The 25,855-nt window shown below is 38.3% G+C and overlaps 1 protein-coding gene and 1 pseudogene across 4 annotated transcripts; both read right to left on the bottom strand.

Moving 5' to 3' along the window:
- Positions 1-1,799: 1,799 nt before the first annotated feature.
- COMMD2 (COMM domain containing 2) lies at positions 1,800-22,922 on the bottom strand. Of its 4 annotated transcripts, none has more exons than XR_004264315.1 (6): positions 22,769-22,922; positions 22,603-22,680; positions 21,815-21,897; positions 21,101-21,274; positions 14,550-14,931; positions 1,800-1,810 (listed from the first exon to the last, which is right to left on the bottom strand). XR_004264315.1 is itself a non-coding variant. In XM_032263481.1 (6 exons), the coding sequence occupies exons 1-5, from the start codon at positions 22,833-22,835 to the stop codon at positions 14,734-14,736; spliced, it is 600 nt and encodes a 199-aa protein (XP_032119372.1). In that variant the 5' UTR covers positions 22,836-22,922; the 3' UTR covers positions 3,433-3,913; positions 14,721-14,733. The 4 variants fall into 4 exon arrangements, 3 of the variants coding, with proteins under 3 accessions (XP_032119372.1, XP_032119380.1, XP_032119364.1); XM_032263481.1 differs by lacking the exon at positions 1,800-1,810 and adding an exon at positions 3,433-3,913 and having other exon boundaries at positions 14,721-14,931; XM_032263489.1 differs by lacking the exon at positions 1,800-1,810 and adding an exon at positions 8,556-9,698 and having other exon boundaries at positions 14,721-14,931.
- Positions 3,433-3,913, bottom strand: LOC116540140 (annotated as a pseudogene).
- Positions 22,923-25,855: the final 2,933 nt, after the last annotated feature.

Raw genomic sequence — 25,855 nt, 5'->3', positions numbered from 1 at the left:
CATAACAGAGATTTTTAGGGCCAATATTCACTCAAAGTTTGCATTCTAGCTACTGAGTTCTTCCTCACAAGCACTCGCTTCAGGGGAACTTCTCATAATCAACCCTAGGATTACAGCAACCTAAATGTCTTGTTCTCCTTTCAATATTTCTAAAGATGTGTGCCATCTTGCATTTCCAGATAGTAAAAAAAATTCTACCTATGCAATTTTATGACTCTCTTTTTTTTTGAAAAATGATTATGCTAGTAGAATTGGAGGAAAAGGAGTCTGGTGAGGGTGGCTTGGAGAATGACCAGCTAGTCACCAGGACGGGATAGCACCTCTGGTCCTAGTGAGATTTATGGGAGGGGCTTTGTTCTAGAATGTGGTACTCAGCTTTATTAACTCAGAAACTTAAATGTTAACACACATAGACACAATGGGACTCTAAGGGCTGATGAATGCCAATTAATTAACTTGCAATGGGAAACATAACTATAAGCAAGCTCCAAATCCAAGTTTGCTAGTTAGCACATTTTCTGTATATGGGAACCTTAAGAAGGCAAATTATAACCAGAAGGGTATTTGGTGATAGCAAGTTCTACAACAGTTTTCAACTAGGGAGGGTTGCCATTCTCTGGAGGATACCCAGAGGAAAGAATGCAGAGCAGTGGTGTGATCTTGGTTCACTGCAACCTCCACCTCCCAGGTTCAAGTGATTCTCCTGCCTCAGCCTCCTGAGTAGCTGGGATTTCAGGTGCACGCCATTATGCCCAGCTAATTTTTGTATTTTTAGTACAGACAGGGTTTCACCATGTTGTTCAGGCTAGTCTTTAACTCCTGACCTCATGATCTGCCCTCCTCAGCCTCCTGAAGTGCTTGTATTACAGGTGTGAGCCACTGCAGCCAGCCTGGAAGAAGCATTTAGGGGCGTGTGTGTGTGTGTGGGGGGGTGGGTATTTTCTTTTAGCATATATGATTAGAAAAGGCATATTCAATATTATAATTCAACAATATTTGGGGGAAAATTTAAAACTCTACTGGATTCATAACAAAATTGTAAAAAATAAACCTCAACAAAATGTTCCTGGCTGGTGACTCAGCTGGGGGTAAGGGGCAGGGTGGGTATCTACAAATCAGACTCTTTCTGGAGAATCTAAGATTTTTCATTTTTCAAAATGAGGCAAGAAAACATTGTTTACTGAGACACTGAACAAAAGCCATACATGAGGCAACATAAGTTTGCAGAATCCAAAACAATTTTCTGTTCTCATGTTCTCACAAAACAGTGTTATGATTAATATAATCACATTTAGTTTTTTAGTACTCATTAACTGTGGGAATTGATGTAGAAATCTGGGTTACTTATAAAGTATGTACTTTATAGTACTGTACTACGTACACAGTACTACTATAAAGTAGTGCTACAGTTTTGTGACCAAATTCTGCAGCCAGCTGAAACCACTGTATGGGTAAATCAGACATTGATGGTCTCAGCTTTGATTTTTCTCACTTCTTTTTTTCTAAAGGATCCCATTTTCATTTGGGGATTGCTGTGTCTCCTGGAAAGAGGACTCCACTCCTATTCTATTACATTCCAACCCCTCAAACACAGCAATTAGTTGGTAGCCTAAACCAGTCCAACCAAAGTGAATCTGAAAGATTTTTCTAATAATGTTAATGACAAAGATGGGCTCATTTTCCAGGTACCTTTAGTAGCCATCTGTGGCCATGAGAAGAGTCTAAAGTAGGAGAAAGCCAACAGACAGGAAAGATACTGGGGCATTGGGATCGTCTCTAGGCCACTGGATCATGTTTACCGGAACCAACACTACTTCTGGACTTGATGGTTATTGGTACCAACAAACTTTTTTAATTGTTCCAGCCATTTTTAGTTGTAATTGAAAGCACTAGTGGGTGGATCAGGGTTCTGTTGAATCTGGACTGTTTGATTTTCTTGTTCTTCGACCAGCTTGAGTATCAGTCAGTGAAGCAAGTCATAGAGAAGTGGCTGTAGTAAAACTGTCATGTTCTTAACTTTTGCTGCACATCAGAATCATGTGGAGAGCTTTAACAGATATCAGGCCAATTAAACCAGAATCTATAAAGTCGGTATTCAGGAATCAGAATTTTTAAAAATTCTCAAGTAATTCCAGTGAGTGGCATTGGCTGAGAACCACTGGTCTAAGGATCTTGTTCTGTCCATTCAGTGGGATCTGCAGACAGCATGTCCTAAATGTGTCTTTACAGTAAAGAAAAAAAAAGGCTGACATGTAATTTGTGAGGTTAATGCAAACCATACTTGTGTGACAGAAAAGCAAAATGTATGCAAATTTTGTACTTACTCCATATTATAATCCTTTCTCTCTCACTCCCTTTCACACTTCATTTAATAGGAACTTACCATATACCAGACATAGTGACAGATGCAGAATACAGAGAAAACAAGAAAAGCAGTTGTTATAGTTCACAAAAAATAGAAAATTAACCTATTAATTACAGCAAAACCTAATGCACCTATGATAAGGCAGCATAAAGCACTATGTGCATGCACAGAGCAGGGGACGCCTAACCTCCTGGAGCAAAGAAAGTTTAAGCTAAAACCGGAAGAATGCATGGGTTAATTTGGTAGATGACGGAGGAGGGCCCAGACAGAAGCTTTGAATTCAATGTCATAGAAGTGAGGGAACTAAAAGAACATAGTGGGGAGGAGAGAATGAATACTAGAGAAATAAGGCTGGACCTCGCCAACATGGTGAAACTCTGTCTCTACTAAAAATATGAAAATTAGCTGCGCATGGTGGCATGTGCTTGTAATCCCAGCTACTCGGAAAGCTGAGACAGGAGAATCACTTGAATCTAGGAGGCAGAGGTTGCAGTGAGCTGAGATGGCGCCATTGCACTCCAGCCTGGGCAACAAAGCAAGACTCTGTGTCAAAAAAAAAAAAAGAAAGAAAGAAAGAAAGAAATGAGGCTGGAGATTGGAGATCAAGGCAGGAGCCAGATTATGAAAGACTTTATAAGTTATATTAGAAGTTTGAATTTTATTAAAAAGGCAATGTAAATCAACTGAAGAGTTTTCAGCATTCAAATAATATGATTTCTATGTTTGGAAGACAATTCTGACTCTGGGCAAGGAATGGGAATGCACTGTGGAGTATGGGGGGTTTGATAAGAGGAAATCAGGGAGACCAGTTAACTGCAGGCAGATACACTAGCTCTTGCAAGAGACAATAGTGGACCAATGAGCATGGGGGCAATGAACAGAAGTGAACTAATTTAAGGTATATTTAGGAAGGTAGAATTGATAGAACTTGGGAATTGACCAGCTGTGGTAAGAAGTCAGAGAGAAGCAAAGAGTGACATACGTCTCTGGTTTGAGTGAGTGAGTGAATGGTGATACCATTTCATAAATAAAAAACACTGGAAGAAGAGCAAGTTTGTAAGAGAAGATGAATTTTGTTTATTTATTTATTTTTATTTTTTAATGACCAAAACAATGCATCTAAAACCGCAGCTTCTGGAAGAACCACTTGTTCTTGCCTATTTTGTATCTCTCTTCAAACTTGACCTTGGCCTCTTGTCAGGCCTTGCATTTAAGAGCAGAATCTCTGAAGACATTCTTATTGACGACAGTTTTGTCCAAGAGGATATCCACAGAGTACCTTGTGGGCATTAGGTGATTGTAGTTATAAACTTTCATAAAAGACTTGATCTTTGACCTGTTGGCGATCTTCTTCTTGCACATGGCAGCTATCACTTTACAGGGTTAGTGGTCAATTCCAGCCACCAGAGTGCGGCTACAGGGGCGATCTGAGGTGCCATCATCAATGTTCATGATGACAGCTTTGCGTCCAGAGTAGCGTCCAGCCAGGACAAGCACCACCTTCCCAGGTTTCATGAATTTGCCCATGTTGGCAGCAACCACTTGGGCCTATAGCAAAAAGGAAAGAATGACACTTCTGCCGAATTTCGTTTATTTTGAGTATGAAGTACCTGTTGGACATTTAAGTGCAGGTATGTAGTAGGTACATCTGTCTCAAACTCAGGAAAGCAATATGGGCCAAACATCTATAGCTGATAGTTATCAGCAAACCGATGTTAATTAAAGCCTAGGGAATAAGCCAAACTACCTAGCATAAATGTGTGGGGAGAAATGGCTTAGGATGAAGCTCTGGGGAACACTTACTACTAACAGGAGCATAGAAGAGAGTCCTGCAAAGAATAATAATACAGTGCTAGAGTTGTAGGATGCAAAATAGCAGAGTGACAAAAAAGAACATAGTAGGGTAGGGGAGAACACTAGAAGGAAAAAAAAGAAAATAAAAAAACAAAGGACGGAGATGGGTACATTAAAATGAGGACTGAAAAGTATGCATTGGATTTAGCAACATGGAAGTTCCTGAAAATGTTACCAAGATTGGTTTGGAAAGGCAGGTGAATTTTTTCAAGGAGTTACTGAAATAGACAATAGGGAAGGTGTGTGGTAACTGAACAGGGATGTGAATCAAAGGACATTGAGATGAAATAGACTTAAAAATACTTACTTTTTAACATAAGAAATCAGGAAGATGAATAAGTAAAAGTCACAAAAGTGTCAGAAAAGAATGGGATCCAGAAATGTGAGGAATGGCTTTCCTACTGGAATGGGAGAGGAAAAGGACTATTAGGGCAGGGAACAGGGAGAATTGTAAACTTGGTGACCAAAAGAGGGGAGAATTCCTGTCTGGTCACCTCTGTTCTGTGAAGAAGGAAGGAGTCATCTACCAAGAATGAGAAGGGGTGCTGGGTTGACTGGTGGTTTAAGGCGAGTGGAGAAGTTTTGAAATAGTTGTTGAAAGTGGGAGACAGCTGACTAGGGAAACTGAAAGACAGCCAGTGTTAAGGGTTTAATTGAGATCGATGACAATGAATGTATTAACTTGATAATCTCTGTGGTTTTGCTTATGTTCTCCTGTAGAGCTCAGCAGCCCAGGCACAGAGTATATTGCATGTACTATTCACTCATCACTCTTATTTACTCATTCACTTGTTCATTAATTTAACTACTCTGTGCCAGGTACTATTCTAGGCACTGTTTCATTCAATGATTATTTAATGTTTTATCTTCTTGCTTTTTCTTTGAAACAAGGTCTCATTCTGTCACCCAGGCTGAAGTGCAGTGGCACAATCACTGCTCACTGCAGCCTCAATCTCCTGGGCTCAAGTGATCCTCCCATCTCAGCCTCCCAAGTAGTTGGGACTACAGGCACACGCCACCACACCTGGCTAATTTTTGACTTTTTGTAGAGATGGGGTCTCGCTATGTTGCTGAGGCTGGTCTCCAACTCCTGGCCTCAATCAATCCTCCTGCCTCAGCCTCCCAAAAGCACTGGGATAACAGGTGTGAGCCCTCATGTCCAGCTGTTTTTTAATCTTATTTCTGTAAGCAGACTGTAATATATTAATACTGAATTACAGTGAAACCACAGATTATTGAGTTTTACAGAGATAAGAATTTATAGATATGATAGAGAAGGTACAGAAAGCAAATAGGACTATTGCATTAAAGAAAAATGGTCATTAATGTTGTGTATTTTGAATCTTGTCTCCCTAATCACACCGTGAGATCTTTATAAGTTTGTTGCAGCCAATATATATGCTTATCCTAAAAAAATAACTTTTAGATACACGACAATTTGCAGAGCTATTTTACAAAAATTCCATTTGTGTAATAATGTAAGCAATTTTATAAAATTAATGTAATTGTATTGTTACACTTGATAGCATTTAGGGTTAGACCCTAAGACCATAACCTAAGCAGAGAATGAATTTATTAGAAATGCATTAGGTACTCTGCAGAATCAAGAGACAGACCTAAGACCTGGTCCATAAAGGACAAGAATAGGAGCAGATCCATGAGGCTGTGTAACAGGCCATCAAACACCTGGCCAGGCCACTAAAATGAATCTGTGTCAACCATTCTCTTTAAGTTCGAGGATTTCAGAGTTCCAGGAGAGATTTATAGCCTCAGTATGGATACCAGATAGCATGGCCCCATGTCTGACAGTCCCATTAAACTATAGCCAACTTAGAAGAGAATATTCCACACATGTAAACTTGGGTGTAATCAAAACAGCAAAATGATCAATTAAAAAAAGCATCTTCTTGATGTCCCTAGTGAAAACTAATGGGTCCCTCTCTTATAAATGCAGAGCTCCTTATTTGTTGTAGCTCTTCATCTGCCTAACGCACTCTGAACTGATGATGTCTATGTACCTTTCCATTTCCTCCAATAGCTTATGAGCCTTGGAAGTCAGTGGCTGAAGCAGCTGCATCATCTGGGGAGCAGAGTCCTAAAGATCTCCCGATGTGGCTATTTCAAAATTAGTTTAGAATATTCTGAGGCATGGACTTCTGGAAGAGCAAATGCCCTTTTCTCCATTCCAATATAGACAAATAAATTTTTAATGGTTTTTACCTTTCTAATTTGAAAAACACTACTAGATGCCTATAGGAAGACATAAATCCTTAGTTGCTTTCCTATCTTTTCTAAGTCTGCCAAATGTCCACAGAACATCTCTCATTTTAGTAGGAAATCTTTTAAGTCAAAATTAAAAAGATATACAGTTTTCCCCTGGTATCCACAGGGGACTGGTTCCAGGACTCCTGAAGATACCAAAATCTGTGGATGTTCAAGTCCCTTACATAAAATGGTGTAGTACAGAAAGTCCTCAACTTTCAATTGTTCAACTTGCGATTTTTTGACTTTAGGATGGTAAGACACACATTTAATATGGTCTTTATGAGGGGACCACATCCAGATAAACCCATCATAAATAGAAAAATATTGAAAAGATGGGCCAGGCACAGTGGCTCACGTCTGTAATCCCAGCACTTTGGGAGGCTGAGGTGGGTGGATCACCTGAGGTCAGGAGTTTGAGACCAGCCTGGCCAACATGGAGAAACCCCGTCTCTATTAAAGATACAAAAAATTAGCCAGGTGTGGTGGTGCACACCTGTAATCCCAGCTACTCAGGAGGCAGAGACAGGAGAATCGCTTGAATCACGGAGGCGGAAGTTGCAGTGAGCCGAGATCGTGCCATTGCACTCCAGCCTGGGCGACAGAGCAAGACTTTTTCTCAAAAAAAAAAAAAGCAAGCAAGAAAAATAAAATTTCTAAAGGTAAACCTATCATAAGTCAAGGAGCATTGTGTTCACACATAACCTATGCACATCCTTCCCTATACTTGAAGTCATTTCTAGACTACTTGTAATATCTAATGTAAATGACATGTAAATAGTTGTTACACGATATTTTAAAGTGTTTGTATTATTTTTATTGTTATAGCTTTATATTTCTGAATACCTTTGATCTGTGGTTGGCTGAATACATGTATGTGAAACTGAGATATGGAGACTGACTGTAAAACTGGTCTAATTTTCTTTACAGCTGATTTTAGCTAAATCTCTTCAAGAATTCTTCTAACTTCATAGCTGGTATAACTTTTGAATAAGGCTAAAAACAAAACACAATCCACTGGAAAACAACTCTTCTAATAACTGGCTAAGAAGAGGTTGCTCTCCGATGCTTCCAACTTGTATCTGGGAAGATAATTCTATTTTTTCTTTTGAGATGGAGTTTCACTCTTGTTGCCCAGGCCGGAGTGCAATGGCATGATCTCAGCTCACAGCAACTCCCACCTCCCGGGTTCAAGCAATTCTCCTGCCTCAGCTTCCCGATTAGTTGGGTTTACAAGCGCCTGCCTCCACACCCAGTTAATTTTTTGTATTTTTAGTAGAGTCAGGGTTTCACCATGTTGGCCAGGCTGGTCTCGAACTCCTTGCCTCAAGTGATCTGTCTGCCTTGGCCTCCCAAAGTTCTGGGATTACAAGCCTGAGCCACCACACTGGGAAGATAATTATAAAAAACCATAATTATAGAAAATATATTACTAAATCTGTTAGAAGTTCTTTTATGAACATAAAATAAACTGCAACAGATTATAATCACAGTAAGACCAAGAAAAAGGCTTGTTTAAAATATTCTGAAAAGGAGTATCCACAGAATGCTTATTCAGTCATAAAGGATATGAAATACTGATACATGCTACAACATGGATGAACCTTGAAAACATCATGCTAAGTGAAAGATGCCAGACACAAAAGAGCATATGGTATATAATTCACTTATATGAAACATCCAGAATAGGCAAATCCACTGAAAGTAGATTAGTGGTTGCTAGAAGAAGGGAAAATGAAGAGTGACTGCTAATAATTACAGGTTTCTTTTGGGTATGATGAAAATGTTCTGTAATCAGATAGTGCTAATGGTTACACAATTTTGTGAACATCCTAAAAGCCACTGAATTGTACATTTTGAAAGGGTAAATTTTATGTGAATTATATCTCAATAAAAAATAATTTCTTAAAAGAAAGGGAGGAGGCTTAATGAGAGGTTTGGCATGAAAATAAATTGTTTTAAGGGCCTAAGAAAGGCACGGAATTTAGTATTTATCTCTTGGCAAAAACAAAGAGTGGATGAAACAAGTATAGAAAAGAATACCCAGTAATTACATTCTTGAAAGACTAAACATAGGGGAAAAAAAAAGGTTTTAATTACATTGCTCATTCCAGGAGATAAATAATTTTTGCCTTTTTGAAAAGTACATGGGGAATGGCTCATTTTCCCCCGGGATACTAAAAAAAAAAAATTGCCTGCAGCTTTTCTTAAGCTCTTCTTTTAGTCTATGAATTGTGCCAAGTCTCAGCTGCAAAATCAAGCCATTTTATTATGGTGCAGCACTTAAACTCGCTTGAGCATTGTAAGAATTTTTTATTTATTTGGAATGAAAGAATACGGTTTTCAGACCATGCCAGAAAATCATATCCTAATCATCTATACTTGCTCCAATGAAACTCAGACTTCCCTGGATTTTCTTTTCCTCATTCTCTGAATTTTAATCTTTGTGTTTTTAGTCTTTGAGTTAACTGAGAACCCTTTTCGTTCTGTGAACTAAGCACATTCCTAAAAAACCACAGGCATCTACTTCTCATTGGACTTATGACAATCACAACATTGGCATGCAGGTAAAAAAGAACTTGATTTGCTTTTCCCATCACACCTCTGGTTACCTCAGGGGACCCCACTTCAATGGAAAAAGAGTAAGGATAATTTCAAAGTATTCTTCAGTATTCTATAATGATTTAACCTTTCCTCTGCACACTGCTACAGCTGTAGCCATTGAATCATGTTAGATTTCTGCCTTCCAGAAGAAGGTAGAGTTACAAGGAAAAACAATTCTAGCAGACGCAAGACCAGAGGAGCTTCCTTTCTTCAGAATAACTCCCTCAGGAGATTCCTTTCTGCAGCCTAATGAGCTTATAGATTAAACTGTTTTAGAGGATGGACTGGCCTAAGACGATTCTAAATTCTGAGATTAGAACTTTATCCTTTGTTCAACACACAATATGGATCACTCTAAGCACTTGCTATTTAACAAAACTGAATCTGTACCATGTAAAAAAGCCAGAAGAGGTTTCGAAATGTGTTTTATTATCAATATAATGCCATGCATAAGTGGATAGTTTATAGTAGCTCAGTGTTAACAGAGCAGAGTAAAAAAATTTAAAAAGTTAAAAGGCCTCATATGGTTGGTGAGAAAAGGCAAAAATCTTTTTTTGTGTTATTTCCCTTTTTGGTTGCTGGGCAGACTCTTCTGCAACAGAGGATATGATAACTGCAAGAGAAAAAAATGAAAAGTGTAGTCTTTACAACTAAAAAATGTCAACTTACGCTCAAGCACAGTTCAAGAGCACAGTCTCTCAATCTGGTGATCACATAATTAATAAAATTTCTAATGATAACATAATTTACACTATAATTATGAAAAGGAGTTCATCTTATTAAAAAGTTGCTTGGGTTTAGAATGGCAACAACTCAAGTAAAAGCCAAGTTTTAGAGTACATTAACCTAGATATTTGTATTATTGATATTCCCGTTTACTTTCAGCCCATTAAGGATATAAAATTACTGTTATTCTTATTATTTTTTGAGACAGAATCTCACTCTTTCACCCAGGCTAGAGAGCAATGGTGCGATCTTGGCTTACTGAAACCTTCGCCTCATGGGTTCAAGCGATTCTCCTTTCTCAGCCTTCTGAGTAGCTGGGTCCATAGGTGTATGCTACCACGCCTGGCTAATTTTTGTACTTTAGTAGAGACAGGGTTTCACCATATTGGCCAGGCTGGTCTCAAACTCCTGACCTCATGATCCACCCGCCTTGGCCTCCCAAAGTGCCAGGATTACAGGCATTAGCCACTGTGCCCGGCCTAAAATTGTTTTTTTCTATGTTTCCCCATTACGGTATGTCAAAACTTATGGACTCGAGGCTGTTATGCATACTTAAGTTATAGTCTAAGTTCCTGGGTAGAGAGGAGCTATAAAAATCTAGAACAAAGAGCCATTACTACTCAGTGATCAAATCATTAACTATACACTTTAGTGCCATAAAGTATTTTTCTGATCTTTACAGAATGTTTTAAAAGCTGAAAAATAATGGGCTTTTTCAGCTTTTATAATTCAAACATTACTTTCAAAATTTATAACGCTCACTGAACTAATCACATTAATGGTGGAATTACATTCATTTGTTCTAAGTATTTAAGTTTGAACATAACAGTCATGATGATTTTAAAAGTGAACATATTTAAGTTAGAGGCAATGTAGTATCCTAACATTTCCACCAAAATATTTTCTACTGTTGGTGGAAGAAAGATGTGAGAGTACTCTATGATTATGGAAACTCTAGAAAGGTAAGAAGAGATTTAATCAAATTCATATAAGTACAGAGAAGACTGAGTAAATTATACCAGAAGGACTTTAATATAGCAGAACTTTCTGACCATAAGGGAGGTGACAAACTACAGAGTACTATGTTTTCATTTGAGATGAAAAACAACACAGACAATTCTCCATTTAGATGTAGTATTACCTAGAAAAGGAGAAATGGCTTAGATAAGATTCCCATGTTTCCTTCACTAACATGTAGAAGAAAAAAGACAGAACAAGGAAACTAGATCTAGAGCACTCTCTATGTAAAACCCTCAGCCTGTTTACCTGAGTCCTTTGGGTACTCAGTAGTTTTGAACAGCTGAGCTTTCTGGTAAACTATGTGTTTATCATTCTAAGAATTAAAATTTGGATAAAAATATCTACTAAAATATATTTAAATTCTCTTATTTTTTTTCTTCCCTTTAGTATTTTTTCTAAATATTATGAAAGTCGTTCAAACTTACTATAGAAATTAAAAAGAAAAAGAAACAGCCATAATTCCGCCACCCAGAAACAACCAGTTAACATTTTTTCCCAGTTTCTTTAGCAGAGTATACAGCACGTAATTCAGTATTGTAAAATAATGGGGTCTTCAGTCTATAAAACTATTTTAATAATGGTAAACATTTATTGAGTTCTTTGTAAAGCCTGGTACTATGTTAAACATTCAATATACATGGTCTCATTTAGTCCTTATAAGCCAATGTAGTAGGTAATCCTATATTCCTATTTTAGAGATTAAACAAATAAAAGGCTTGGAGAATTTATCAAGCATCCATAATAAGCTACAGAACCTAAATTCAAATCTTTTGTCCAACTTTGAAGACTTACCTCTTAACCTTTTCATAAGATTAAAATGCTAAAAGGACATATACTGTTATGAATTTTAAGGGTTCCTACACATGCATCCTTTATACACAGCCTTCACGATTTTTCAAACCATGTCAGATTCTCATTTTTCAATTCTCAAGATACAGCATCTTCTTATAGCATCTTTACTACCTTTCCTGTTTACTGTCTTAAATGGGACCAATCTCAGAAACATCAATAACAAAATAAGCTTGTTGACATTTTGTGAAACATTTAAGGAGACTTCCAAGGAATGTAACATATGTAGACTTTGTGACACATACATTGGCATGTGCTCACAGCCCTGTTCTGAGATGAGAAGTTATTATTTTGGCTTTGAGACATGAAGGATATGACATTTAAGTCTAAACATGCACCAGCCACTCTTGAAAAATCAGCACACTCATAATCCAAAATGTTCCAAGAGAAATTTAGATATAGAGGCGCATTACTCAGAGTCAAGAAACTATGGGTTATACTGGAGAGTAAAACAGTGACTATCGCTACAGAAAATTATGTTCATATGCAAGCTATAACAAATATTAAATGTTATATAAAACAAACAACAGAGGGGAGTCCACATGGATGTGGAATGTTTGTGCAAAAAAAAGGAAAAAGCTCATTCAATGGCTTGTACTAAAAGACGAGCTCTAGATTCTAAAAGAAGGTAGGCAAACTGCTCCCAACTCACCCTGGTCCCAAAAAGTGAAGAAGGTAGAACATCACAGAAGGAATAATGGAGTACAGTGAAAAGAGGACAAGGGAAGTTGATAAAAATTAAAAAAAAAATTAGCACATGTTTTCTTGTTTTAATTGGGGTAAGAACAGTGGGCACAGAGATGGGAGATAGGTTGTTCTGAGGAGACAAAGGGTTATTGTTTCAGTCTTGGCTGAGGTCAGCCATGTTTATCTTCCATTGAATGTGGACAAATAAAAGGCTTCACAGAGGTATTTTTTTTTATCATATAAGCTTTGCAGGCATGTTGCTTTTAAAACCAATGACATATTCTACTAATCCATGTAATAGATAAAGCTTCCCCTTTGTTTGTGAGGTTGAATATATGACAGCTTCACTAATCAAGTTGTCACTATAATTAAAAATTATTTCAGATTATAGTTTGCTGACATCTAATATAGTTTTTTGTGTTTTTGTTTTTGTTTTTTTTTACAACTGTAGAACATACACCTATAGGAAAAGGCTAGCCTAGATGCCGGAGCCATTTCAAGTATGCTTTTCTTCCACTGGCCTATTCCCTGCTAGGCTCTCTCTTCTCTTTTTTTTTTTTTTTTTTTTTTTTGAGACGGAGTTTCGCTCTTGTTACCCAGGCTGGAGTGCAATGGCGCGATCTCGGCTCACCGCAACCTCCGCCTCCTGGGTTCAGACAATTCTCCTGCCTCAGCCTCCTGAGTAGCTGGGATTACAGGCACGCACCACCATGCCCAGCTGATTTTTTGTATTTTTAGTAGAGACGGGGTTTCACCATGTTGACCAGGATGGTCTCGATCTCTTGACCTCGTGATCCACCCGCCTCTGCCTCCCAAAGTGCTGGGATTACAGGCTTGAGCCACCGCGCCCGGCCAGGCTCTCTCTTCTCTAAAGAGATTGCAACATGGTATCACCGACCTGAAAATCCCTAATTCTTAGGAAGTAAAGTATTGACAAAGTCTGGAGTGCAGTTTAGACTCTGGTTGCCTCTACAACCCTTTCTAGGTTATTCCATAAAGGTAAGACTCTCAGGATAAGACCTTAGATACAGTTAAGACTGAACCCTCATTTCCACCCTTCCATACAATTCTTTTCCCTAAGTCAGCCTCTGTGTCTCCGCAATCTCTCAGGCTAACCTGACAAATCAGCACCTGAGTTTTTCAGGCCAAAAGTTTTTGGTTCCTTACTAAAAAATAAAACAAAACATAAATCAAGTTTGTAAGGGAGAAGGGACATTTGTTTATAATGTAGTAAGCATGGCCTTTCTTCCCTCATCATAGTTTATTCAAATTTTAAAAAGTGACTATAATTTGTATCTGGGACAATCAGGAATTGATTATATTTCTCTGCATCCATTATTTATGACAGGGCCGGGCACAGTGGCTCAGGCCTGTAATCCCAGCACTTTGGGAGGCTGAGGCGGGCCGATTACGAGGTCAAGAGATCAAGACCATCCTGGCAAACATGGTGAAACCCTGTCTCTACTAAAAGTGCAAAAATTAGCCGGGTGTAGTGGTGGCACACGCCGGTAATCCCAGCTACTTGGGAGGCTAAGGCGGGAGAATCACTTGAACTCAGGAAGCAGACGTGGCAGTGAGCCAAGATCATGCCCCTGTACTCCATCCTGGTGACAAAGCAAGACTCCATCTCAAAAAAGAAACTGTAAATGACAGTGTGTCTCTTAGATGCTTTGGGTATGGTGGAAGAAATTAGTCCTTGACACAATATATGACTACACAAATTTGAGTACCATTTAAGCCAGTTAACCATGATCACTCAAACTTAGGCAATACGGTAAATAATTATCATCTTCACAAAGAAAAATGAATAAACTACCTGCAACAATATAGCATTAAACATCATATTGATGTTCAATATTCTGTGGCTACTAACATTGTGGGGTGTTTTAAAAGTCAAAAATACTGAACTGTTTAGAAAATTCTGCATAGTAATAGTATTACACTATGAATTTTATTTTCAAATTTTATCAATAAAGAGGAAAATAATACAGTTAAGCAGTCAAAAGAAGTAGCAAAGCCAGGATAGTCATTCATATATACAGAAGATATAGATTCATTTCTAGCTGATTCAATCCTATTATCATATTTAAAATACAAAATAATGGCCACTCACTCAATAATTCCATTGTTAGAGCATGAGACTTAAAATATAAAATACATCTTAATCTGTCAAGACGACCACAGTTAGCACCAAGAAAGGAAATTTACTTTAGCTTCTGATGATGACCTCAGTATCTTGGAATAGATACTGAGGAGTCTAGATGTATTTATCATCATCAATTAATAAAAAAATAATTTTGAAAAGTAATCGCTATATATCATCAATTCATAAGTGATTCAAAGGGATTCAAACCTTAAAATTGGCACTACTTGATGTTGCGAACAACTCTCCTACAGTGGTTTGTCTTCACCTCTTCCAATGCTTGTTCCAGTTGTTGAACCAAATGGAGCAGAGTGGCTGGGTCTGTTTGTAGAACTTTGGTGTTGTGATCTCCATTTTGATTAAGGTGTAGCTTTATAGTCACTGCTGGTTTAATCTGTTGCCTGAGACTTCTACTTGCAAGCTTGATTTTAAAGGAAAGAAGAGCACAGTAACTATTTAATAACCATGTGGAATACATATTATTTATAATTATCTTAAACCATATACAAAATTAATCTTCAGATGAATTATAGACTTCAAAATGAAAAGTAAACTTTAAAATCTTTGAAAAGAAAATAATAAGAATATAAAAACAATTTTATGGTATGGAAAGATTTCTTAAACATGATATAAAAGGTTTAAACCATTAAGATAAAACTGATAAACTTAACTACATTAAAAATCAATTTTCTTCAAAGGATATCTAAAGATGGTGAAAAAACAAGTCATAAACCAAGAGAAGATATTTTGCAACACACATATAACCAAAAAAAGATTAGTATCCAGAATGTGTGATGAACTCCTCTGATTTAATAAGAAAAAAACTCAAAACTCAAGATAAAAATACAAAGATCTAAATTTTTATAGAAGATCTAAATTTTTATATGAATTTTAATAAATGAATTTTTATTCATTTTACAGAAGACAAATGAATAAACATAGAAAAATATGTTCAACTTTATTAATCATCAGGATAATAGCCAGTAAACCACATGAAATACCATTTTACAAATATCTGACTAGCAAAAATTAAAAACCTGTCTATACCAAGCACTGCAAGTGGCAGTAATGGGAACTCTCATCCAAGGCTTGTAAGGGATGAGAAAACCACTTTGGAAAACAATATGCATTACCAGCAATCTACTCCTAAGCATATACCTTAAAGTCTTACACATATACATTTATTCCTGATAGTATATTTCCAAAAACTAAAAATTAGAAATACCTCAAATATTCATTAACAACAGAAGGAATAAACCAAGAATAATCACACAATGAATGGCTTACTCAATAGAAGAGAAAAGAAATGAATTACAGCAACATGGGTTATCACAGAAGAAACTAAAAAGAAAATGATGAAAAAAAGCAAGTCACAGAATATGTGCAAGCTTAAAAAATATACAGTTTAGTGACAAAATTTATGTTTAAAAAAACTATAAAGAAAAGATTAGGGGCTGGGCGCAGTGGCTCACGCCTATAATCCCAGCACTTCGGGAGGCCAAGGCAGGTGGATCACGAGGTCAGGAGTTCAAGACCAGCCTGGCCAACAAAGTGAAACCCCGTCTCTACTAAAAATACAAAAAGTAGCTGAGCATGGTGGTGCATACCTGCAGTGCCAGCTACTTGGGAGGCTGAGGCAGAAGAATTGCTTGAGCCCGGAAGGCAGAGGTTGTGGTGAGCTGAGATCACGCCACTATACTCCAACCTGGGCAACAGAGTGAGACTCTGTCACCGGGAAAAAAAAAAAAAGAAAGAAATGATTGACAGAAAATTCAGGATAATGGTTTCCTCCAGGTGGCTGGGAGATGGTTACAACTGAGGGATTGTACAGTTCTTCAGAGGTATTCGTTTTATTTGCTAAGCTTGGTGGTGGGTGTACTGGTATTTGTTTTATCATTATTCTTTAAACTGAGTATCTATAACCTTTCATTTGTATAATATATACCAAAATTTTAAAAATAAGTACTACTGACATATTTTTAAAAGAAAAAACCCAAAACTATAAACAATGACCAACTTGAAGGTCCTTTCAGTCTTTAGAGTCTCCACTAAAAGGAACCAGAACTATCCAAAGCAATAGCTGATTTGAAGTCTAGGAGAGAAACTATACAAGATGAGCCTGCAACATCCTGTTTTAGGAGACAGCAAAAAAGTCATCAAAAATAGTGGAGTCATGTCAAGAAGACTAGATTCCAACCTGAAGAGATTTTCAAGTGAATAATAAATCTAAACCTGAGATTTCAGGATAAATTTAATTCCATAACATAGAATTATTTTGACAAATAACTTCTTCCAAATAATTCTAGGTAACTTGGGTTTCCAAAAGAACCCAAGATACTGATCCAAGGCTGAAATTTAATGTCCCAAAATAATTTACAAACAATAGGTCAATCCCTTTGGGTGACCTAGTCCTAAACGTAAAATAGGTACTTGCAAGCTGAAGTACCAGTTTAAGATAATCTCTGTAGTACAGATAATTATAGATTATGACATATATGCAAACTATACATATAACTGAAAACAGTACTTATTTATTCAATTATGCTCTGTTTATATTTGTTTTTCCTCTACACTGACAGACAGGGACTGCACTGACAGGAACTGAGTGGTATGTAATGAAGACATGGCTTTTTTGTTGAAAGACTTAAAGCTACTATCCTCCAATTTTTAGGCAACATACCTAAATATCTTTACAAATATCTATACTATTCTTTAATAGTTCTAGAAAAGAGATTACATAACATCCCTAACAAACATCTAGTAAGATTTTTCCTCAGAAAGAAGTTGAATGACAGTACTATAGGACAAAGGACAGTAGCCCACAAAATTCTGAATATGGACTTATTTTTTAAGGGGAATGAAATTCTATCCTTATCCCTGTAAACATAACAACAATAAAAACAACTTTAAAATGTCATATGTCAGTGCAAATTAGAAAAAAAATTTTTTAAATGTTTACTTTGAAGGGCCATATCTCAAGGCACTGAAGAGGGTATTCTGGCAAAAAACATCAAGTAGGAAACAGGATACATAAATTATGTTTCATGTAGCTACAGTTCCTATTTCAGTTCTCTATTTAGCCTCAGGGCAAATAGCATGTGGGCAGGACAGAAAAAAAATGCTTTGAAGGCCATGCGCAGTAGCTTACACCTGTAATCCCAGCACTTTGGGAGGCCGAGGGGGGCGGACCACAAGGTCGAGAGATTGAGACCATCTTGGCCAACATGGTGAAACCCCGTCTCTACTAAAAATACAAAACTTAGCTGGGCTTGGTGGTGCGTGCCTGTAGTCCCAGCTACTTGGGAGGCTGAGGCAGGAGAATCGCTTGAACCTGGGAGGCGCAGGTTGCAGTGAGCCGAGATTGTGCCACTGCACTCCAGCCTGGCAACTGTTTGAGACTCTGTTTCAAAAAATAAAATACTTTGAAGTAGTAGTTGTAAATGAGCCAGCCCTAAAAGGAACATCCTCCTGCATCAGTCTCATTCAATTACTAATGCTATTAACAAGGACATCAATTGTGTTGGCAGTTTATTAAGTCTGGGGAAATGTTCCTATGAGACACTAAGCTATGTTGATTAATTTGATTCCCATAAGCAAGAGCACAATAATTAAGTGGTAATTGTCCATCACTAAGAGTCTCCATGAGACAAGTCAGTTACTTAAACATGAAAGGTGCTGTATCTTGTTACTAGTTTCCTAGCCATTTAGCTAGTCTTACCTGATATGCCTTTCTTACTGAGCAGAAGAATCCACTCCAGTTAAAATCCTATGCAATGGTTTCAACAAATAAGCTCAGGAACTCAATTGGTTCTGGGTAGCTTTTTTAGGCCTTAAATGCACTTCTCCATAAGTAACAACATTCACTCAGTGTACTCTCAACCTTAAACCATACTAGTCCTAGCAATAATGCAGTGATTCAAACTGATTTTACTCCGTAAATGAACTATCTTGAGTTTAATTTTAGAAAATTCAATTTCTTAATTTTAACTTCCAAAAATGTCTTCATAATGGAAAAACTCAAAGCCAATCAATAAAGCCAAAAAAATAACTGTTAAAGCCTACTGGACCCCAAAAGTCAGGGGACACTTGCACACACGACAGAGGTAAAGACCTATAAGATAAACTACTGCTGAGCCACATACATGACCATCCTCACATCTCCACTGGGTTATCATGAAAGGACCTAATATAAAGGCTTATCCACAGTCATTTCCCCCATGAACCCCACAAGACTTGCTGCTTATGATGTCCCCCAGAGCACGAACTGTGTTTTGTTCTTTGCTGTATCCACAACACCTGGCACATGTTAGAGGTACAAGAAATATCTGATAAATAATTTAAGAAGCCACTCCCCCTGCCACCCACTCTTTCTATTCCGTACCGAATGCCTATTATATGCCAGCATTTTGCTGGGCACACAGTAATGAAAAAGACACAATACCTGCCCTCCTGGAGCCTACAGTCTGGTTTATACCACATCCTGTGTTCATGCCTATTCAAGCACTCATCACACTTGATTATAATTGCTGATTTCTAATGAAATTTTATTTTTTGGTCTCCCTCTTACTGTAAGATTGTGGGGACTTAAAGGCCAGCACTCTTTCTTTCACTGCTAAGTCCACAAGGCCTAGCATGCACCAGACATTCAATAAATGGTCTGGTAACTGAATAGATGTATGGAAGCAAAAATGGATTAATGGCATAAGACGTTATCTTTTTTATTGTTTATCTGCATGTACCTGAAGATGCTCATGACAATGGAATATTCTCTATGCCAGCCACTCTATCCCAAGTGTAAAATTTGAAGATATAGTATGACAGATACATCTTTCCTCTGTCCAAATCCTAAGACTTTTGTCTTAACTCTTATACCCCCAATGATCCCTCTATTCTTAAATGTTGCTGTTACTTTCAGTGACATTGTGTTGTGTCTAGTGGTTGTTTTCACTAAAACCACTCTTACTTTAATCACTGGCTTTTATTCCTATTAGTCATGAGCAACCAATGAGATTCAGTTCAGATGTCAGAAAAATCATTCCCATTTGTGATTTGAAATAATTTTGCATCTAAGTTCTAGGCCCACATCCTCACCTAATGTAGAGACTGCAACTTAAATAAGCTGTCATCACCTTAAATTCAATCTATCTTCAACTGATGAAGGCCACGTGTGTGTGGCTCTAGTGCGCCTGAACTTCTAATTTTTCAAAAGTTGCTAAAAATTATAATTTTGGTGTGAAATTTCCTACTTTTTTTTTTTTCAAATCATACAAGGGAAGTGGTCAGACTGTGGATACCTTTTTAAAAAACTGACTTGCAGATGGACTAGATGAAGGTCAAGGAGAAGAGTAAAGGATGATCCCAAAAATATTTTTGGCCTTCATGATTCAAACAATGGATGTAGCATCTGAGACAGGAGAGGCTACGGAAGGAGCAGTTTTAGTAACGAGCAGGTATATTAATCCTTTCTCACACTGCTGTGAAAAAATAACAGAGACTGGGTAATTTACAAAGAAAAGAGGTTTAATTCACTCAACAGTTCCACATGGCTGGGGAGGCCTCAGGAAACTTACAATCATGGCAGAAGGCACCTCTTCACAGGGCGGCAGGAGAGAGACTGAATGCCAAACAAAGGGGGTAGTCCCTTATAAAACTATCAGATCTTGTAAGCACTCACTATCAGAAGAACAGCATGGAGAAAACTGCTCCCATGATTCAATTATCTCCACCTGATTCCACCCTTGACACATGGGGACTAATACAATTCAAGGTGAAATCTGGGTGGGGACACAGAGCCAAACTGTAGCAGTGGGTAAGAAAGGTGGGATTCAGTTTGGGACATATTGCATTTGAATGCTTATCAAATTACCAAAGTGGAGATATCAAACAGGCTTCAACTGTATGACTCTGAAGTTGGGAGAACAGGTCTAGGCTAAAGATATAAATTTGGTAATCCCAAGAATATGGGCATTATTTAAGAATTCAAATTGGATGAAACCAGCTTGAGAATGTAGGTGCCACCACGCCTGGCTAATTTTTGTATTCATAGTAGCGACAGGGTTTCACCATGTTGGCCAGGCTGGTCTCGAACTCCTGACCTGAAGTGATTCACTTGCCTTGGCCTCCCCAAGTGCTGAGATTATAGGTGTGAGCCACCACTTCTGGCCTATACCTTCTGGCCTTCACCTTTGAAAAGGAGTGAAGGGGCAGTAATTGTAGGGAGGCAAGGAAGATGCTTCTGGGGTGTGAGTCATAGTTAAATGCACCATGTGATAATTCATTGAGCGGTACATTGACCTGTGCACTTTTCCACATCTGTTATATTCAAACAGAAAAGTTTTTAAACATCTAGGCACCACCTAAAAAATCTGCATAATCATTTCCTTTTCAAAAATAACCAATTTCTTATAAACTTTGCAAATTAAACTGATTTGAACACGCTGAAAATAAAAGAAATGGCCTAAAAGTGAATGTTAAAAAAAACAAAGTTTCAAACCGGATCTTAGTTAAGGTGGTAAGGAATACAATAAACTGGACGCAAACCTAAAATAATTCTTATATTCTATGTTAAGTTAATTTTTAAAATGCTATACCTGTACATCTAGTCGCCATTCAAGGTTATGATAACTGGGAAGACTTGGTGCCAGTTCACTGAGAATAGTTCTGATCTCTTTTCTGTTGTCCAGATAAAGCTGAAGCAACAATTTGTTTAATTCTTCAGAGAATCCCAGAACAAAAACAGAGTCTTGAAAATCCAGTTCAGAAATCTAAGTAAATTGAGTTTAAAAGAACATCAAATTTATCTTTGTCTAGCTAAAATACCTAATATACACAAAGGAATGATATCTTCTAATGTATTCTGTCTAGTAAAAGAAACAGTATTCCTTAAAGATAACCATTGCCCACCATGCCAAAATCTGAGTTACCGATACATAAAAGTACTTTATTAAAGTATAAAATGGGAATAATTAAGATGCCCAGTTTCCTTTCTTATTCTTCATTAAGCCAGATACTGCTGATATGCAAACAATATTAATATTCTCTCTCCTCTTAGGATACATATATTGTTTAACAACATGCAGAATTAGAGGTACTTCTATACCAGCTATTTATACTAGCAAGAGGTAGTCATGTCAGTAGATGATGTCATAGGATTTTTATTTTTTAGATATGTCTTCAAAAACTCAATTATAAACCATTAACAACATTATTAAAATACACAGGTACCTGCCAGGACTTTGATTTAGGGTACCCTAGACCTTTCTTAAGGGTCTAGGCAATACAGAAGAGTCCAGAGAAACCCTTACCATGAGCTTTGAGCTCTCAGTGAGGAGATACGTTAATCCTTCCACACCATGCTGGACAGTGTCACTACTCACATTGAGTTTTCCTGGGAAAGAAAACCAAAAACGAGCAAATAAATTACTACTGTGGTATTTACCTTGTTCATATTTGTATGTAAAAATAAACACTATCCATTATTACATGTTTTCAAACACTGCATGAAAAATAGTAAGTTGGTCAGAGGCTCCTTCTCCTTCTCACTCCACCCCCAGCCAAATGCCTTTGGTATTTCCCACCATAACAAAACGCTAACTGTGGAGGCTAATACCAGGTGCGTAGCCCTTCTCTTGAATGTAGCTCCTTCAAGTTTGTAGATGAGGAACTGGACAGGGATTGACTTAATCCCAGAGACTGCCTCTTATCCAGCGGGAAAACAACACTTTTTTTTTAGCAAAAGCGGATATCTGAACAATTAATAATGATAACCAAATACTTGCATATTTACAGTTGAACCAGCTATTCCACAGACTTTGGTATATTTATACCAACTTCTTTTCAGTATTTCTGAAAGTAAGGTGGCATTATGTACATTTTACCATGAGAAAACTGATTTAATAGAAGCTTTAACAATCTCACAGCTACTTAAGCGACGGGCAGGATTTGCACCTTGACTGAAGAGCTCTGCTGGTTTTATTCTACTACAATGGGAACAAGACCCTAGGAATCGCAACAATCCCCTTCTCTCCCGGGAGACAGAGAATAGCTCGCACTATCCTAGCAGCCTGCGGAGCCGTCCCCTTCCCCTTCTTACTGGCGGCGCCTTCGTAGATTTTTGGGTTTGCGCCGCGCCTCAGGAATTCCACAGCAATCCTCCCAAACTCGGCGACCACTGCAATGAAAGTCAGGCTGTTGAGTGCCGGGCGCTGCCTTTGGACCTCCTCCCCAGCCCACAGAACACCGCCCCGGCGCCCCCTGACCCGCGCTGTCCACTTGAGGCAGGAAGGCCAGGTGCTCCTTATGCTCCTCAGACAACTCCAGCAGCATCTTCGCTGGCCTACGATTTCACCCGGCAGCGCGGATCCCGACTTCGCCACTTCCGGCGCCAGTGTCCTGTGGCCTAGAGGCTCCGGCGTCGCAGCGTCTGGAGCTTTGGGTTCCGGCCTACGAACGAACGTTCTACACTCGGACGCCCCCTGCAGTGGAGGCTGAGGTTAGAACACTCTTCCTTTTATAAATCATCCCCCAAAGATGTAGTGAGCGCCTGCTAGGTGTACGGTGCTAGGCTCTTTGGGAGATGACAAGGTGTTTCAAATCCGGCACGCCATCTCGTGGAGCACACATTAATAATAACAATAGCTCACATTTGTTAAGCACTAACCGTGTCAGGAGCTGTTCTTATATTTATTAAATATATTTGGAATTCACAAGAACCCTGTTCGGTAGGTTCCATTATAATTTCCATTAGAGATAAGGAAACTGAGGGACAAGTCCAGCAACTGACACTTTTATAAAAAGTTCCCACAGAGCTTCTGTATATGTTATCTTAAACATATCTCAGTTAATATCCTCAACAGCCATGGCTTTGTTTTTACAGATAAAGAGAGAAAACTCCAGAGATTGTGAGACAAAGCCTATGACAAAGCTAGAAGGAGAGGGTTGGATCCCTCACCTACCTGCTCCAAAGCACATCCTTCTACATACCAGGCTGAAAACTGGAGGTTTGTGACAAGTTTTATAAGTGATTATAAATTAGGATAAAGATAATGATGATGATGACAATGACTGATACTTACAGAATTTAGAGCAATGTCTTTTTTTTTTTGAGAAGGGGTCTCACTCTATTGCCAGGCTGGGGTGCAGTGGCGCCATCTCAGCTCATTGCAACCTCCGACTCCTTCGTTCAAGTGATTCTCCTGCCTCAGCCTCCCGAGTAGCTGGGATTACAGGCACCTAACCACCATGCCTGGCTAATTTTTTGTATTTTTAGTAGACACAGAGTTTCACCATGTTGGCCAGGCTGGTCTTGAACTCCTGACCTCAAGTCATCCACTCAACTCGGCCTCCCAAAGTGCTGGGATTACAGGCATGAGCCACCACACCTGGCCCAGAGTAATGTCTTTTAAAAAGTGTTTAGGGCCTGTGATAATTTAGATTCTTATCCAACTCTCTCTTCTCACCTGCTGTGGTTCGAATATGAGACTATAAAGTTGCCAATTGATAGGAATAGGATTCTTCAAATCTCAGTCCCTTGAAATGGAGGGCATGAAGGAAAAGAGGGGAAGAGGAGGAGACTCTTCATATCTGTCTTTTCTATCTAAGGCTTGAGACAACTCTTTCTGTATTCTGAGTCTCTCAGGGAACATTGGAAGAGTTTTTCAAGTCATTTCTCTGTGTCTACATTGTCCATCACATCTGACTGAAATTGTTTCTTCCACTGGGGCACAGAAAGACAGGTCCTTGAACTTATTAGTTAGGCCTTGAAGTACGATTTGCGGAGTGAACAAAATTTTTTACTTAGGCTGTGAATTGCAGATCAGCAAAAATTGCATCATTCCCTGAAGTTGCCTTTATTCATACATTATTGAGAAAACATCCATTATTAAAGAATAATTCTCAGAAAATGTAAAATCATGACTCTTCTACAAGTATACAGTGAACACATGTCAAAGAATGTATTGAACTAGTTAATGAGAGAAGTAGTGAGATTACAGTAAAAGCCAGTTTCAACTGATTCAAAAGAGGTATTCAAGAACTGTACATATATAGGGGATAAGGAATGCTGAAATGAATTTGCAGATAGACACAATACTATGCCAATATTAAATAGCCTTTCTTCAGCTGGGTGCAGTGGCTCACTCTTGTAATCCCAGCACTTTGGGAGGCTGAGGTGGGCAGATCATGAGTTTAGGAGATCGAGACTATCCTGGCTAACACTGTGACACCCCGTCTTTACTAAAAATACAAAAAATTACCTGGGCGTGGTGGCACATGCCTGTAGTCTCAGCTACTTGGGAGGCTGAGGCAGGAGAATCGCTTGTACCTGGGAAGCAGAGGTTTCAGTGAGCCATGATCGTGCCACTGCACTCCAGCCTGGGAAGCAAGACTTTGTCTCAAAAAAAAAAAAAAAAAAAGAAAAAGAAAAAAGAAATAGCCTTTCTTCTCTGTAATCTCAGGGAATGAAGTGAGGACAGGCGAGGTGAAGGTGAGAATAGGGAGTAGAAGAATGGGCTGTCTAAAGAAGGTGGCAAGGCACCAAGTTCGACCAGGTGCAGTAGCTCATGCCTGTAAAACCAGCACTTTGGGAGACCAAGGCGGGAGGATCACTTGAGGCCAGAAGTTTGGGTCCAGCCTGGTCAACATGGTGAAACCCCATCACTACTAAAAATACAAAAATTAGCGAAGCATGGTGGCATGTGCCTGTGGTCTCGGCTACTTGGTAGGCTAAGGCATGAGAATTGCTTGAACCTGGGAGGGAGAAGTTGCAGTGAGTCAAGATTTGAGTCACTGCACTCCAGCCTGGGTGACGGAGTGAGACACTGTCAAAAAAAAAAGAAACCAAATTATATCCAGAAAAAACTAGCCTGGGAGTTAAAATTCCCCAGGATAATTTATAGAATGACTTTTGTTGCCACAGGTGATATGGTTGTTTAGAGAAATTACCTGAGTGAAAAAATCAAAACTCTAGATTCCAGATCTGGTTCTGGCATTACCTGTATGAGCTCTAATAAATTGTTTTCATGTTATAAGCATAGCCTCTTCATCTGTAAAATTGATATTTTAATACTGCCCTTCTATTCCATGCAGGGTCGTTAGGATGCTCAGATGAACTAATAAATTCACATTAAAAAATTGATTTTGGTGATCAAATTAAACAATAAATTAGAATTAAGCAAACAGCAGCATTTACGTTTCATAGGAGCAGATTTCATGCTCCTATAAATTCATAAATAATTGAGAATTCCATGTGCAGGATCATCTTAAAAGCCATTCATTTAATTCAACAAGCATTTATTGAGTAATTCCTCAAAGGTTCAAAGACATGCTGTGCTTTGGCAGTTTGGAGA

The sequence above is a fragment of the Sapajus apella genome, unplaced genomic scaffold (genome assembly GCF_009761245.1).
Source record: "Sapajus apella isolate SASKATOON/1434 unplaced genomic scaffold, GSC_monkey_1.0 scaffold4, whole genome shotgun sequence".
NCBI lineage: Eukaryota > Metazoa > Chordata > Mammalia > Primates > Cebidae > Sapajus > Sapajus apella.
This window is presented reverse-complemented; position numbering and strand designations above follow the sequence as displayed.